The 15,169-nt window shown below is 39.3% G+C and overlaps 2 protein-coding genes across 7 annotated transcripts in view; one reads left to right on the top strand and one right to left on the bottom strand.

Annotated features, from left to right (window-relative positions):
* The first annotated feature begins 849 nt into the window (after positions 1 to 849).
* rps12 (ribosomal protein S12) lies at positions 850 to 3,936 on the top strand. Its single transcript, XM_083899131.1, has 6 exons — positions 850 to 897; positions 1,021 to 1,067; positions 1,945 to 2,061; positions 2,258 to 2,360; positions 2,922 to 3,023; positions 3,849 to 3,936. Exons 2-6 carry the CDS (start codon positions 1,054 to 1,056, stop codon positions 3,909 to 3,911), a joined length of 399 nt encoding a protein of 132 aa, XP_083755257.1. The 5' UTR covers positions 850 to 897; positions 1,021 to 1,053; the 3' UTR covers positions 3,912 to 3,936.
* A 653-nt stretch (positions 3,937 to 4,589) lies between these two features.
* eya4 (EYA transcriptional coactivator and phosphatase 4) overlaps positions 4,590 to 15,169 on the bottom strand; it is a 46,504-nt gene continuing 35,924 nt past the window's right edge. For 2 of the 6 annotated variants that reach the window (XM_083899236.1, XM_083899237.1), the window contains 7 exons: positions 13,004 to 13,093; positions 12,693 to 12,751; positions 12,285 to 12,445; positions 10,574 to 10,688; positions 10,339 to 10,460; positions 6,612 to 6,756; positions 4,590 to 5,491 (listed from right to left, as the gene is read on the bottom strand). In XM_083899236.1, coding sequence (XP_083755362.1) covers positions 5,266 to 5,491; positions 6,612 to 6,756; positions 10,339 to 10,460; positions 10,574 to 10,688; positions 12,285 to 12,445; positions 12,693 to 12,751; positions 13,004 to 13,093 — 918 coding nt within the window. In that variant the 3' untranslated portion in view covers positions 4,590 to 5,265. Of the gene's footprint in view, positions 5,492 to 6,606; positions 6,757 to 6,836; positions 6,938 to 10,338; positions 10,461 to 10,573; positions 10,689 to 12,284; positions 12,446 to 12,692; positions 12,752 to 13,003; positions 13,094 to 15,169 lie in introns of those variants that run through there. The other 4 variants (XR_014592985.1, XM_083899239.1, XM_083899238.1 and 1 more) reach the window with 4 other exon arrangements.

Raw genomic sequence — 15,169 nt, 5'->3', positions numbered from 1 at the left:
CTGTTATGATACTGCATACAAAAAATGAGGCATTCAGTATTTTATTTAGGGGATATAAGTTGTGTGTTTGTGCTATTTTTTGCAGTCTTACCTTAAGTCTTCTGTTACTGGTAAAGTAGCCTATGTGTAAGAAAGGCCAGAAAAACAACAACACAGGGAGCATAACACATAATTAAAAACAACATGAGTCAGAGATAAAATTGTTCTGGCATTTCCAGTTTGTGGAAAACATCTAAACCACACTAATGAAACATACGCAAGAGAACCTTGTAGTTTTCCATTAACTACACCGGTCATGTACCCATAAGAATGTGCAAGCTATCAAGTGTCAAAATCTCAGAAGTCCAAATTAAATAGACTTTTAGATAATAATGAAATAGTATTTATATACAGCATATAAGTATATAGTATATGTTTGAGGAAGTCACATGTGTTAATCCCCTATTTTCTGCATTCAGAGGCAATACCAGGTTCTCTGGGGGCCATTGAGTGTCTAGTTTGGTCAGTTGAGGGCCCGTTAAATGAAAAAGTCCAACTTTTTGAGAAAAAGATGACGATATTGCAAATTAAAAGAGTTTGTTCTCATATGGAATGATAAATAGTTCACAATGTGAATGTATTTATGATGCAAAATGAATCTATTAACAAAGAAAAACGTACAGAGAATACCTAACAAAATTAAACACTTCGTATTTATTTTAGTTTTTTATTTGTTGCACAAAAAGAGTTCATATGGCTGTATATCTTTGTGTATATATATATATATATATATATATATATATATATACACATAAAATACTCAGGCAACACGGCGGACACCACTGGGTCCTGGTGGTATTAAACCGTTGTCGCGCGCTGATGACGCCCTCTTTACCCGCTGTCTGAGAGTAGTATCGGGTGCGTTTCTTCGATCACCGACACAATCTGCGAAATTATCAAACATCTTACGTTTTAAAGTCATTACAGAGACATGTGTGAAATGGACAATGACTCCCCTCTCCTATCTGTTCTTTATTGCAGAACTTTAAGTCCACCATCCATCCCAATTCTACAATGGCCGAGGAAGGGTGAGCGTGACGCTTTTGACCACTCTAACGTTTTAATGTGAAGTGCATATTACATTCTAATGCAACATTAGCATAAACTAGTCTTTGGCACGTTGTTTTTGTGGTACCTTATGGTCGGTATAACGTTTATTTGCCGTTCGGCGAACTTGCATACGCGAGCTAGCCGGTTAGCTTGTGTTAGCAGCATGTTGAGAGTAGTAGCGCACCAGGTCTCATTGTCAGGAGTAATTGTGAACATGTGTGCCTAAACGTCTGGTCAAAAAACCCTTTCTATAATCGAGTGATAAGTCAACATGTTAAGAAATTCAAGCCATGTATCAAGTTAGAGAATTGTGTAGGGTTTAGCTGAGCACAACTGTTCATCTTTTAACATCTTTTCTTGTATAGATGGTTTCAGTCAGGTTTATTTTTAATTGTTCAATAAAATCTGTCATAGCCCGGTGTATGAGGTTGTGGGTTTTGTTTGAATTATGTATATCGGCTATTTTGGCAGATTACTAACTCAACATGAATGGATCCTTGAAAGTCTGATTTATTCTAATCGGCAGTATCCTTGAATGACTTGTTTATTAATATTTAAAGTGTCCCATAACCGGATTTTCTTAATTTTGTTTAGCAATACTACATTTACCCCAGTGGTAGTGAAGGCTTGAGTTCTGAGGCTTAGAAGTTGGATTTTAAATGTATGTTGCACTTTGCTGAGCTCCCTGCCACTTGAATGATGACTTACAAATCTTTTGTCGGATACCCCTTCACTCTAACAATGAGTGAGATCTTTGTTCTGACAATCCAGGAAGCTCTACTCAAATCATCAGTCATGACTTTTTTTGTAAGATGAATGTTATACTTAAAATTGTCCCTCGTCCGTTTCTGTTAGCATCGCTGCTGGAGGTGTGATGGATGTCAACACCGCTCTCCCCGAAGTGCTCAAGACCGCACTCATCCATGATGGCCTTGCCCGTGGTATCCGGGAGGCTGCCAAGGCTTTGGACAAGTATTGCAACTTATTGGACTTCATCAATACCTGATGCAGATGAATCACTGATGATATTTTGGCTCCCTCTACTGAAAACCATGAGGAGATTGCCTATGTTACCCAATTTTTGTCTGAGATGTTCCTTTAGGTTTCTCTAAAAAAGTTTACATATGATGCAACACTTCGCTTCAAGTTGTGCTGTGACTTTCTACAGGCGCCAGGCCCATCTCTGTGTCCTTGCTGCCAACTGCGACGAGCCCATGTACGTCAAGCTGGTGGAGGCCCTCTGTGCTGAGCATCAGATCAACCTGATGAAGGTAAGAGTGTGCTTTAAAAAAAATGTATTATTTTCCTAATCGAGTAATCATGGTCCATAAAATGTCAGAAAACTTGTTAATCAGTGTATGTCAAACCTGGAAATGATGATGTACTTGACTGTCTTGTTTTGTCCACAAACCAAAATGATTACTTTTTAATGATTTCTGTTATCTGGAGCCAAGAAACCAGAACATATTCACTATAAAGAAGCTAAAACATTCAGATCTTGTTTTCAAAATAAAAAAGATTCAAATCGATTATCAAAGCAGTTGAAGATTCATTTAGTAATCGATAATAAGTGATTTTTTAAGCTCTAGTGTCGTCACTCTTCATGTTTTTACAAGCATATATGGCTCCTTTTGTAGAGATGGTGGGATTAAAGGCAGCGTGTTGTCAGTACTGTTGCATCGCTGATGATAATTTGGCTCCCTCTACTGAATACTGTGAGGAGATCGCCCAAGTTGTTTACAGGAGCCACACTGCTGCTTTTGAGTATTCTGAACATGTAGATTAAGATTATCTGTACCTAACATTACCCATGTTGCTTAATCTAATTACAGGTTGATGACAACAAGAAGCTCGGCGAGTGGGTCGGTCTATGCAAGATCGACCGTGAGGGCAAACCCCGCAAGGTGGTCGGCTGCAGCTGCGTCGTAGTAAAGGTAAATTGAGCTTTTCGTGTATTCTTTGACATCTGGCTCAGAAAAACTAAAATCCCCTGTATTAAATGTAATGTTTTTTTAGTCAGATGATAAAAGAAAACTTAAATCTTGATTAAATGGACTGTTGATGAATAGAAAAATGAGGACTGCCGGTCGAGTGCAGGTGCTGTGCCTCATGCCATGCAGCTGCTGGTTAAACAACTACTGGCCAGATTACTGCCAGGGTACGAGCCCCTCCATCTACCTGTGGTGTTTGGGGTCCCTAAGAATGGCTACATATCATTATCATAATAGTAGAATGTGTATTAATCTGTCAATTCAACCTGTTATTGATCTACATTGTGTTCCCAAAGTAGCACATTTGTTGTATACGCAAGACACAAATCATTTTCTTGTTGTGTGTATGTGTATTTAATCCACATAACATTCAGAATTGCAATCTGAAAAGTGGTAACCTTGAAAAGGCAAAGCTGAATTAAAGTCATTTTTATTGTTGCAGCTGTGAGTGTTTTAGATTTATGCATAAGACATTTCAGTTACATTTGAATAGGGTTTAATAGTAAATCATAAACATGCTGCTTTATACTGACATGATGTGCTGCAAGTTTGTATTAATATCTGGGGATAATTTGGGAAAATGGATAGTTGGCAGTGTTTATAGAGAGAACTGGTACTGTTTTTAATTTAGAGGAAAGCTTGACTAAATGAGTCAGAAAAGATGCTGTTAGACTTAACACGGATGTCTAATCAACAAAAACTAATGTTGACTAAACGAGATGAGACCAAAGTATGTACTTTGTTGAAAAGTTCCGTTTCTGCCCACAGGACTATGGCAAGGAGTCTCAAGCCAAGGATGTCATCGAGGAATATTTCAAATCCAAGAAATGAGGTGTCAATAAAACTCAAAAGTGAAGCTGCTGTCTCAGTCCATTTTGTCCTATTAACCCAGGGTGTCCGCATCCTTAAAGTCTAAAATTCATGTATCTAAAACAGGGGTTTCGAACATATTGTCACTGTAAATTCCGTCACTTTGCGGGTAACGCAATCGCCATGCATTATGGGGAATGTAGTTTATGGTCAACGCACGCCTTAAAGCAGCAGACTTATTTTAACACAGATTTTTAAGACGAATTAATCACTCGTGGGCCACAAAATGACGTGGCCGGCCACATCTAGCTCCCTGGGCCTTGAGTTTGACACGTGATCTAAAATGTCATAAATGTCATAAATTCATTACTCAAAGGTCTTAAGTTATATAACTATATATACTATTTATATATACATAGTTATATATACTATATATATATATATATATATATATATATTTATATTTTTCTAGTAGATGTAGAGACTAAATGTACTATATGTATTTTTTTTGTATACTTGTTTGGAAACATGTAGTTAAACTGCACTTAAACATACAGCTTTTGCACTGGACATGCAAATAACTTGCTGTCTCATAGCTCGGTTTTACTGACTAGAATCGTACTATATGTGCTTGACTAACAGGGTTCAAATTAAATGGAAGTCTAGCCAGAGTTTAACAAAAAAGACGAGAACCATGAGTCATTTGGATAACTTTTCTCCTTTATATCTACATACATAGACATTTTTGAATAAAGAAAAAGACATTCAAACACATTAAGGCACAACACATCATTACGCACATCCTCAGTTTCTCAAAAGGGAAAAAATACAAAAATCCAGAGGAAAAAAAAAAACAAGACCCCAAAACATTTCCCCATTTAAAGCATTCACCACTGCCCTTTTAAGTTTAATGTTAATAATTTACATAAGTTGCGGACACTGACTGCATTGTTGTGTTGTGATTATACCACCGGGAAGAAAACACTAAAAGCAGCTGTTATTCTTCCACATGTGATGCTTTTATTAAAATCCCCTCAGTGTTTGAGGATAGTTGACCCCCAGGTGACCCATATAACAGTCCTGACACTAGTCTGGGTGCTTTAGAACAAACGCAATCGCTTCCCAGATGAAGGCAGGTCTTCAACCTGTGCAGGGTTTCAGTCATCAGAAGACGAGGGTGGGTTGGGGGGGGGTTTCACAGAGGTCCATCCCCAACATCAGTACCAGGAAGGCTGAGCAGGGCCTGCTTTGTATAGTGAAGTCATTTAATCCTGCTGTCCTTTTATAACCTCCTTTCATCTCTCCTTTTTGCTTCTTAAGACCGTTCAGAGTTTGTAAATCCAGATGTTCAAAAAAAAAAAAAGACAAAAAATCATCACAAAAACAGTTGCAGTGTATTGTTTGTTCTTAAATAGTTACAAAAGTAGGAGTAGGGGGGGAAGGGAGGGAGGGAGTGCTGCCTGGCTGACCATGTCCACGGTATCATGAAACATCGCTCGAGTCCACATTTCTTATAGTAGCTACAGGTACTCGAACTCCAGTGCTTGGTGTAGTGCCAGCAGGTCAGAGTGACTGGATATCCTCCAGAAAGGCATGTTGTGCTGTGGAGTGGGAACACGCGTCATTAAAAACCCAGTGGAAACAATTGGTATACTGTTAAAAAAATAAATACACACCGCCACCCTCATGTCATGCTGGCTACACTACTGTAGCTTGTAGCTGCTTTGCAAAAGCACTGCACAGAAAAACCCATGCAATCCTAAGGTGTAAAGCACACGTGTCAAACTCAAGGCCCGGGGGCCAGATGTGGCCCGCCACGTCATTTTATGTGGCCCACGAGTGATTAATTGGTATGTGTTTAAAAAAAAAAAAAAGGTCTATGCTGCTTTAAAGCGTGCGTTGACCATAAACTACATTTCCCACAATGCATGGCGATTGCGTGACCCGTAAGGTGACGGCACCGCTACTAGATCGCGGTGTATCACTGTATATGCGTCATGCGACGAGTGAAAATAAAGTTATTTAGCAATATGTTACGGAGTAGTTACCTTTATTTTACATTTAGTTACATTTATTCTGTATGACGGTTACATCTGGCCCTTTGAGGGTAACCATTATGCTGATGTGGCCCTCAGTGAAAATGAGTTTGACACCCCCTGGTGTAAAGGAATAGCTCAGCTTTTTTTTTTTTTTTTTGCGAAATGTCATCATTCAAAAAAAATTGAATGAATAAGCACATTTCTGTAAATACTTCTTTAACAAACCCAGCACCAAACATTAGGAACGGAACCCAAAGATGAAGAAATGCAATATTTGTTCCACAGAAAAGAACTACTTTGAAATACCCACTTTACTTGTCATTACCTCCAGCATCAGAGGAAAAAACAAAACTCCACACACTTGGATAACAACCAGCACTAATACTCTAAACACATGAGATTGCTCAAAGCTCATCGCTGTGTACATTTAGGCTGCTGTTTATTTCTTTTCTTTTTTTGGTGTCGAATGTGATGACAGTTGAATAGAAATCCATAGATTTAGTTTCAATTTCTCTCATCGGGGCAGCGTCAGGTGCAAAATGTACAATTTCAGCCAAGTTTCAATCTCAGATTTCCACTTTAACACTTGAAATCAAAAGTAAAAGAAGAAAAAAGGGTAAATTGACCAACACAAAACCGCAAGAGCAAAGAAAGGCAGGCTTCATCCAATCAGAGCTCTCACTGAGTGGAGTAGGCGGGGTCACGGTGAGGCTGTGGGTCCATTACCTTTTTGGCCGCCTGCTCCTCTTCCACACCGTCCCCAATTACAACATACACTACTTTCCTGCCAAACCTTTGCATTATGCGCTCAAAGCAACTCTCTTTTCCTGCAAAAAAACAAATAAACAAGGGGAGGAAGGAGGGTCACATGGTCAGAGGGGTCAAAGTTCGGGAGTTGTTTGTTTACCTGGCTGGCTGCATGCTCTTCATCCTTCCCATCGCCAATCACAACATATGTAATGTTAGTGCCAAAGCGGGAGACTATACGCTCAAAACAGCTCTCTTTGCCTGGAGACAAACAAATGGCTTACACAGATTTTTCTTTGTCGTTGAGATGGAAATGAAACAGGAAGTGGCAGAGCTGTGTGCATCACATTAAAAAAAAAAAAAAAAACACATTGCTGATAGCTCCTGACGCAGCCGCACAGCGCAGTTGTTTTTCGGCACAGACAAATATTAGCGGCCTGGTTGCCGTGGCGACTGGAAGAGAAGTCCAGTTTGTGCGGATCAGATGTCCCTTTCCAGATTGACCTTTAATCATTTTTTTCCCTGTACATATGATAGTACTGTGTAAAAGTCTTTGGCCACCACCACAACCTTTGTTGTTTTTGCCTTGTAGTAGTACCCTAAAGGGATACTTGAGTAAAAGTACCAAAAAAGTCACCAGAAAATTACTTTGGTAGAAGTTTAAGTCACTTTTTTATAATATTACTTAAGTAAAAGTCTTAAAGTATATGACATTTACTGTACTTAAGTTTTGTAAAAAGTAAATTAAAAAAAGTGACAAGTAAGGATCGAACCATGGTGGGTCAGTGGTACACTCTTAGAAATAAAGTAGAACCTTATAAGGTTCTTCACCCTTTTGGAGGGTTCCACCAAGACCACTTTGAAAACCCTTTATTCAGGAAAGAGGTTTTACAGGGTTCTCTTGATCAAAATGTTTCTTACTGGAACCATTAGTGTTACCAAAAACCCTTGAAAAAAAACCTTTCTTCTTCAGGAAAGGGTTTTTTCAGAAGCAAATGGTTCCAGGTAGAACCTCAGCCCTTGTAGAAGAAACCTTTTGGAACCCTTATTTCTAAGAGTGTAGGGCAAGTTGTCTTTCAACTGGAAGGTTGTGGGTTCAATTCCTGGCTCTGCTAGTCTATGTGTCCTTGAGCAAGACACTTAACCCCATGTTGCAGTGGGTGAATGGTAAAACTATAATGTAAAGCAGCTGATCAGGACTAGAAAAGCTCTATATAAATACAGACCATATTACCAACTCTTCTCCTTCTTCTGAATGTATTTGGTAGTAATGAGTAACAAAGATAGTTAGAGGAACAAGTTGCTAGAACTATAAATAAAGTACAGATACGTGGATTTGGTACATAAGTACAATAACAAAGTATTTGTACTTATGTATCTAATTACAACACTGGTTTTAATTAATTGCATATTTCTTTTTGTTGATAGTTTTACTACAATAAGACCAGAAAACACAGGAAAATACGTTTACAAAGAAATATCTGATATGTTATTATACTAGGCGTATTTCAACACTTCCTTGAGTTCTTTAGGCATTCATCTTTTCTTTCTTTCTTTCTTTCTTTCTTTCTTTCTTTCTTTCTTTCTTTCTTTCTTTCTTTCTTTCTTTCTTTCTTTCTTTCTTTCACTTCTATTAACAGTGTGCCTCGGATCATTGTCCTGCTGAAAAATAAAACCATTCCCAATCAGGCGCTTTCCAGAGGGAATGGCAGGAATTTCCAAATAATAAGCTAAATAAGTTTCTTGAATAAACCTGGTACAATCTATAACATTAATTTGGGTTCCAGAAATTGAGAAACAATAATATATGGTCAATACAGAATTGCTAAAACAACACACGATGTCCAGTGCAGACATAAAGTAAGTCCATATGCAAAGTAACACACCCAGGAGTGTGAGGTATGTGGCATCTGACCTGCACTTATTTTCTGGGGTAATCTTCCAAGTTGTTGTCATGGCTACCGCACTGCTCTGTCCATTTGAATCAAGGCACTGTAAGGTTGAATTGGGTGTAACATAAGCACATAAACACACGCGAGCACACACTTGGCCCCGAGTCTTCTGTCCTGAATGTTTTTGGCTCCCTTAATCCAAGTTGTTTTGTTTCCTGTGTTCACATTGATGCACACGGTTGAATAAAAATGTAAAAGTTGGCCGCAGCTGCGGTGCTTTGGCGTAGCCGCCTGAGGTTCGGGGCTAATAAGAGCGCGAGTCAGAATGTGGGCGTCCCGCCTCGAGGATCCCACGAGTGTCGGAGCTGTTCAAGGCCTCGGTTCAGGATCATGTGAGGTGAGTGCGGAGAAAATATTTATGTTTCAGTGCAAGCGGGAGGAATTAAGCCTGACATTAAACGAGACGTATTCAGTCAAAACAACCTTAACCCTTTCAGTGAAATGTCTACAACCAGAGTTTTTGTTGTTCAGAAGCCTTTTTTTCCCTCCCTTTCATAAAATAAAATATGTATTCTAAAGAGGCCTTTTTGTTGGCCAACCCTTAATAAAACCTTACATGTGATGATACGCTGTCACTTTACACTAGAACTTTAAGTTCTTTAAGTTACACAAGTACTTATGAAAGATCATGACATTTGACATTTAGTTGTATTTGACACCCACTGTGCAGCTAATGCTGTTACCACATCTATGTGTTTATTGATCAAATAAACTACATTATATATAAATATATATATTGCATGTCTGAGAACAGTTGAGGGGAAAGTGTGGTCCAAGTGTGATCTGTTTTCCTTTAACAGAGATGTAGAGCTCACACACAGCATACAATGAAACATACTACAACTCAAAACATTCAAAACCAACCATTTAGAGCCAAATTAAAACCATAATTTTACTAGACTGACAGGCAGAGGCGCAGCTTGTGAACAGGCAAGGCAGGCAACTGCTCAGGGGGCCCCCGAGCTGATAGGGGGCCCCGAACACTCGGAGCCTGAGGGCTGTTTTTACTGAAATGTGCAGTGACCAGCTGCATCACAGCCCCCCTTAAAAAACAATGGGCGATTTGCAATGACATCTCAGTAGGAAACCTCCCTAAAGAGGCCCCACCTCAGGTTAACCTGTGTGAAGTTATCATTCTGCAAGTTGGAAAATGAAGAGGATTATTTACAGTGTAATGCATATCTTTTTTACCCAGTTTATATATGTTTTTTTTCCAGTTATTTACAGTATTATTGTTCTATATATTTACATTGTTTTATAATGTGGGTTCTTTACAGTGTAATGTGTTTTTTTTTACTAAGTTTATATAGTTTTTTAAAAGGTATTTACAGTATTTTATTGTTCTTTACATTTATATTTTCACATACTTTTTAATTACAAGGTTTTTCCATCTTATTTCATTCATTTCGAGAAAAATTTTGAACTACAAACTACTACATTTTTCGTTGGTTATTTATTTATTATTTATAACATAATGGTGATGAACACTGGTTGGAAGGGCCCCCTGGGAAATTTTGCTTAGGGCCCCTACAGACTCTAGAATCGCCTCTGCTGACAGAGAACGCAATAACAGAAACAATAGGAGTAAATGAAGAATCAACAAAGTACCACTCACTATTTTCATTACCCTTCAACAATATTAGGTTATTGGTTTAAATGTATAGAATGCTTGTGTGGTTGTGTGTGTGTGTGTGTGTGTGTTGGTCTCACCTATTTTTGTTGCACTGTAAATATTCTCGATAGGGAAAACAGATCCCAGACTATATAAGAGAATTTTCGCCAGTGCCGGTATGAGCTGCGTCGTGGTCACCAGCACATTTACACAGTTACTCCTGTGGGACGAGCAGAGGGAAACAGAAAAGTGCAAGGATAGATGAATAAAAAAATGGACGACAGGCAAATCAATATTGTTGTAATCGCGACTCTTGAGTTCTGAAATCTGCACCTGGAGCTGATGATGGATAAGGACTTGAGTGCGTGCGTGAGCCAGGAGTCGGTCAGAGCCTCGACCTCTGCTCTGAGCTGCAGCCAAGCATCTCTCTTAGCAGGACCCAGCAGGCCTGAAACACACCAAGGACTTACTTATTAATCCTTAAGGCAACATGGGTCACACATGAGAGGACACAGGCTAAGACAGGTCAGGACATTGTCAACAATTATTGTCCTGACCTGTCCTACCAATGATGTGGAACCAAAACATGACATTTGACTAAAGTGCTTGAAATAGTAACTGGAATGATTTATTATAGTTTTAGCTATATAGTCTGATTTAATAAATTATATTTGAGACGGAGAAAAAAAAGTAGAACTGGAACTCTCTTGCATATGTGACTGTGACTGTTATAAAACCTGATTTTGGTTGTTTGTAGGTTTTTTTTCTCCACTTTTTTCTTTCAGTAATTTGATCCATTAGGTAAAACATGTACATTTATGACACATGTAAAAGCATTTACACTCATTGATCTCCATATCCAGGTTATTATAGTTAACGAAAAGTTAGAATTATGTGTTTACAAAACTAACTGAAACTAAAATTGTAACGGAAATGTGCTTAGTTTTTCATACACAATTATATTGGGTTCAAAATAATTGTATTTATTACGCTTTATCTAAGTCAGGGGTGACCAATACAACATTGCTATGACATTAGCCACTTGATTGACGCACAGGTCAGGTACACTCCGCTAATCTGTTCACCGCGCATGCGCGGTAAATCTCCGGCGCGCTGATTACCTTCTAGTTAGCTAGTGGCTACATTTATTTGCTACCCATTTCGGGAACAGATGTTGAGGTTGAAAAACATTTTAACGCTGTTTCACCTGAACTCACGGACAGTTCTGGAACGTACCCACAGAGGAAAAGTACCCAAACATGAGGAAATGTGCCCGCTTCTTGACTGCATTATTCGGCTCCACTCACTTGGAAGTCTGCTTGGATGGCTAGCTACCAGCAGCTACTGTCCTGACTATGCTAACCCTCGCTGATAGCATTCAAGTCATCAAAGTAAGTAAATGACCAAAAATGCAGTTGTTCAAGGTACACCAACATAAAGTATACTCAGTATGTATTTATGACATAAATATATATATATAAAAAACAAATAAATATATGTTTAGCATTTTTTATTTATGTTTTAAGGTACATCATTTTAACAGTAGCTTCCAAGCTTAAAAAGTGTGGACACCCCTGTTCAAAGTGAATCAATTCTCTTATTTTTGTTATTTATGTTATGTTCATGTGTGTCTTTAGTCTTTTGACTGTTTGACTTTTACCTGTCACACTAACTGCATCCAACTTCAGCATTATTATTATGCACATTTTTCACCTCAGGCTAATTTATTGCACACTGTTATATTTGTTTCAGGGATTGTTGTTCATGTGTGTGTCCAAATACATTTTAAAAATGTCATCTTTTGTTAGGTTTTTATGGCACACAATACTTATTATGACCTTGTTTGCATCTTGCACTTGGCAAATACTCCATAATTAAAAAAAACTACCACTAACACTGATTAAAAACGAGCAAAAACCCACTCAAATCTTTAAAACAAAAAATTAAAAACTAAAAACAAACAAAAACTATGATAACCTTGCTCCATATCTCCCCTCCAGATACCCATGTTGTCCCGTGAACCCCCACCGTCTGACTGGCTTACCCCCCACATTGTTTTTGTATGTGCTATACAACTCTTTGACTCGTCGGTAGCGGAAGGCCAGTTTCCTCATCCAGTCGACCCCGCCGCGGACGCCCGTAGCCAGGCACAGGTTGGCGCTGGTTGCAGCTGCATGGAAGCCATCAGTTGCAAAACTGTAAGTACTGTCAATAATAATGATATGTTTTATTTGAAAAATCTGCTCTGGTAGAACAAAAAGATCAAATGGTTATATATTTTTTTTTTACGATTTCCATATTACAAACACATCCTGCATGACATATTGCATGAATGAAGTTCACCACTGCCTTTCAAGAGTAGTGTTTTTAATTACATTATCAATCAAGTTACTGAATTTTAAACAGAACTGAACGCCATCAGCTGTTTTATTGTGTAATGCAAAATTCTCACCTTAAGTCCTGGCCGTTGTCATCTGATGATACATCATCGATATGTACCTGATCACATTCCTGTGCACAGAACAAAAAGGCGTTAAAGTGTATTTATCCCAGAATATAAACATGGTGCAGCACTTCCACTTATATCATTTTTAACCACTAGAGAGCAGTAGTGGTGTTTCACTGACTTGAATGAGGTTTCAAAGAAACTTGTGCTTTGTGCATACTACTGTGAAAGAACAACCTGAAGAAGTCCTTAAAGAATTAAATCAAAATGTGTGCATGCGTGTGTATTTTTGTTTTGTTTTGACATCTGCCTCTTACCTCCAGGTCATTGAAGAATAAGTGTGTGTCGGCCAAGTTGAAGATCATCTCTTCCATCCTCAGACCCAGCGTTACTGCCATCGGAGGGTCCTTTTTAAAAGGTACAAGATAACATCATCAGGACATTACCATGACAACTGATTTCTGCCGTCTTCTTTTTACTCGCTTACAGACTTCTTCATTCCCTAATAAACCAAAAACTATTTTAAGGTTTTCCTACATCTTCCAATTCACCCCCACCCCCTCACTTGCTGAGTTGGTATGCTCCACTCATCATAGCAGATGCTGACAGACAGGTTGCACTTGTTGTGTCCCATCAACATTCCTCATGCTTGGTAGGGGGTTGTGTTTGCCGGGGTGCAAAGAAGGGTGTCTCTCTTCATGTGTGTGCATTACAGAGAGTGGTGGTTGGGGGGGGTGGTGGTGGTGGGGTGCTTTGAGTGTTATGTGGTATGTGCATGTATGTGTGTTTGGGGGGAATGCAGTCCATTTTGCCAGCCCTGGGGCTCAGCTGCAAAAACCATCATCTGTGATAGGTCAGCACGGGTCGACAGCTTGCAACCGAGATTCGCTGACACCGTCACACGACCAGAATAGACAGAAACTAACAGGAAGGAGAGTGAAAGTGAGAGAGAGCGAGGCACACAGACACAGTGAGAGAGAGACTGAGAGAGTGATGGTCGGCATTCCTGAGTGCAAGAAAGTGAAAAATAACAAAAATGATTGCTCCATAAAGTCAAAAGCTCTGAGTTGCGTAAGGCTCTCTACAAGTTAACAGCTGCTAATAATGACAGGAGCAATTGTGACTGTAGTTTGCCTCATGCTTTTCTGTCAATCAGAGACAAGAGGCACTTAAGTCTCTCTCTCAGGTAATGATAACGCTGGCCGCCAGCCAAAGGAGACTTACAGACCTCCGCGTTTGTCAAAACACTCACAGCTGAAATGTGTTTGTTAACTCTGCACAGTTGAATTTGGCCGCGCTCTGGGCTCCAGAAAGGCTGAGGTGGCTTTCGCTGTAATATTTTGCCAGACAAGTTAAATCAATCACCGAGAAATGCAAATATTACTTTGGTCTGGCAAGGTTTTGTCGGCTGAAACAATTCCCCTCTCCACCTCAGCCATTATCATCCAAATTCTGGAAACTCAACACGTTCATGATGAGGTGAACATTATCCCTGGTTGTAATAACTCTCGTATTTTGTGTCTGGGTGAGAAAGATGTCTATATAGTGTATTCTTGAAAAGTGAAACGTCACCTAGAGCAGACATGTCCTCGGATAGCTCCTTGTGGTTGCTATGCCAACAGTATAAACACTATTTTTGGAGAGGTGTGAACAGACACAGCTGCTACGACATTTCTTGAGGGCAGCAGCAAATGAGGTGAAAAAAGCTCTTATAAATATTTTAAGCCAAATATTCTGACACGTATCGCGTTTCATATTAATTGTTGGTCAGCTTACATGAGTGGGTGAGAGATGAGACATTGAAAACATCTGATTTATAATTAGTTTACGTGTGAAGAGAAACGAACTACGTGTGGTGGTCCCCACAACCCCTATCTATTAAATGCCTATAAAAGTCTGGCTCCAACTGGTGAATGTGTGCGTGTGCCAGCATTTGTTTGCCTGCCAAAACAAGACGTGGAAGCGGATGCAAGGCCCCCGTACAGGCAACAGGCCGGGGGCCATGCCCGGGCCCACAGGATACGGCATCACCCAATAAAAATCTGTAAGCCTTGGCCACGCGGGATGATTCCACATCAGAGCCAAGGACTATTAAAGTAAAGGCGACTACAAACAGTGCAGATGTTATTTGACAAGGTGAGACTGAAAGATTTCACAGAGAAGCTTGAAATAAACACCAGCATAGGTACGACATAATCACGCTTCATGGTCTGGCCTGAATCAATTACTATCGGCTTATTATGTAGACCATAATATTTAAATAAAGAAGTGATAGTGCTGTCATAATAATTCTGTACATTGCTGTGCTATTAACACACTCTCATTGGTCTAAACTATGCCTTTACTTTAGGCAAACGGCAACGGTAAGGCTTATTTGCTGTGAGATCATGCTAAAAGCTGCGGGCCTACATGACGACTATATCAGCGACAATATAATCTCCTCCCTCGGGTTTGTTTGGATTTTGCCGCACAGTCCCAAGAAC

This window comes from Microchirus variegatus (genome assembly GCF_963457635.1).
Source record: "Microchirus variegatus genome assembly, chromosome: 12".
NCBI lineage: Eukaryota > Metazoa > Chordata > Actinopteri > Pleuronectiformes > Soleidae > Microchirus > Microchirus variegatus.
Note: the sequence above shows the minus strand (reverse complement) of the source record. Positions and strands in the feature narration are given on the sequence as shown.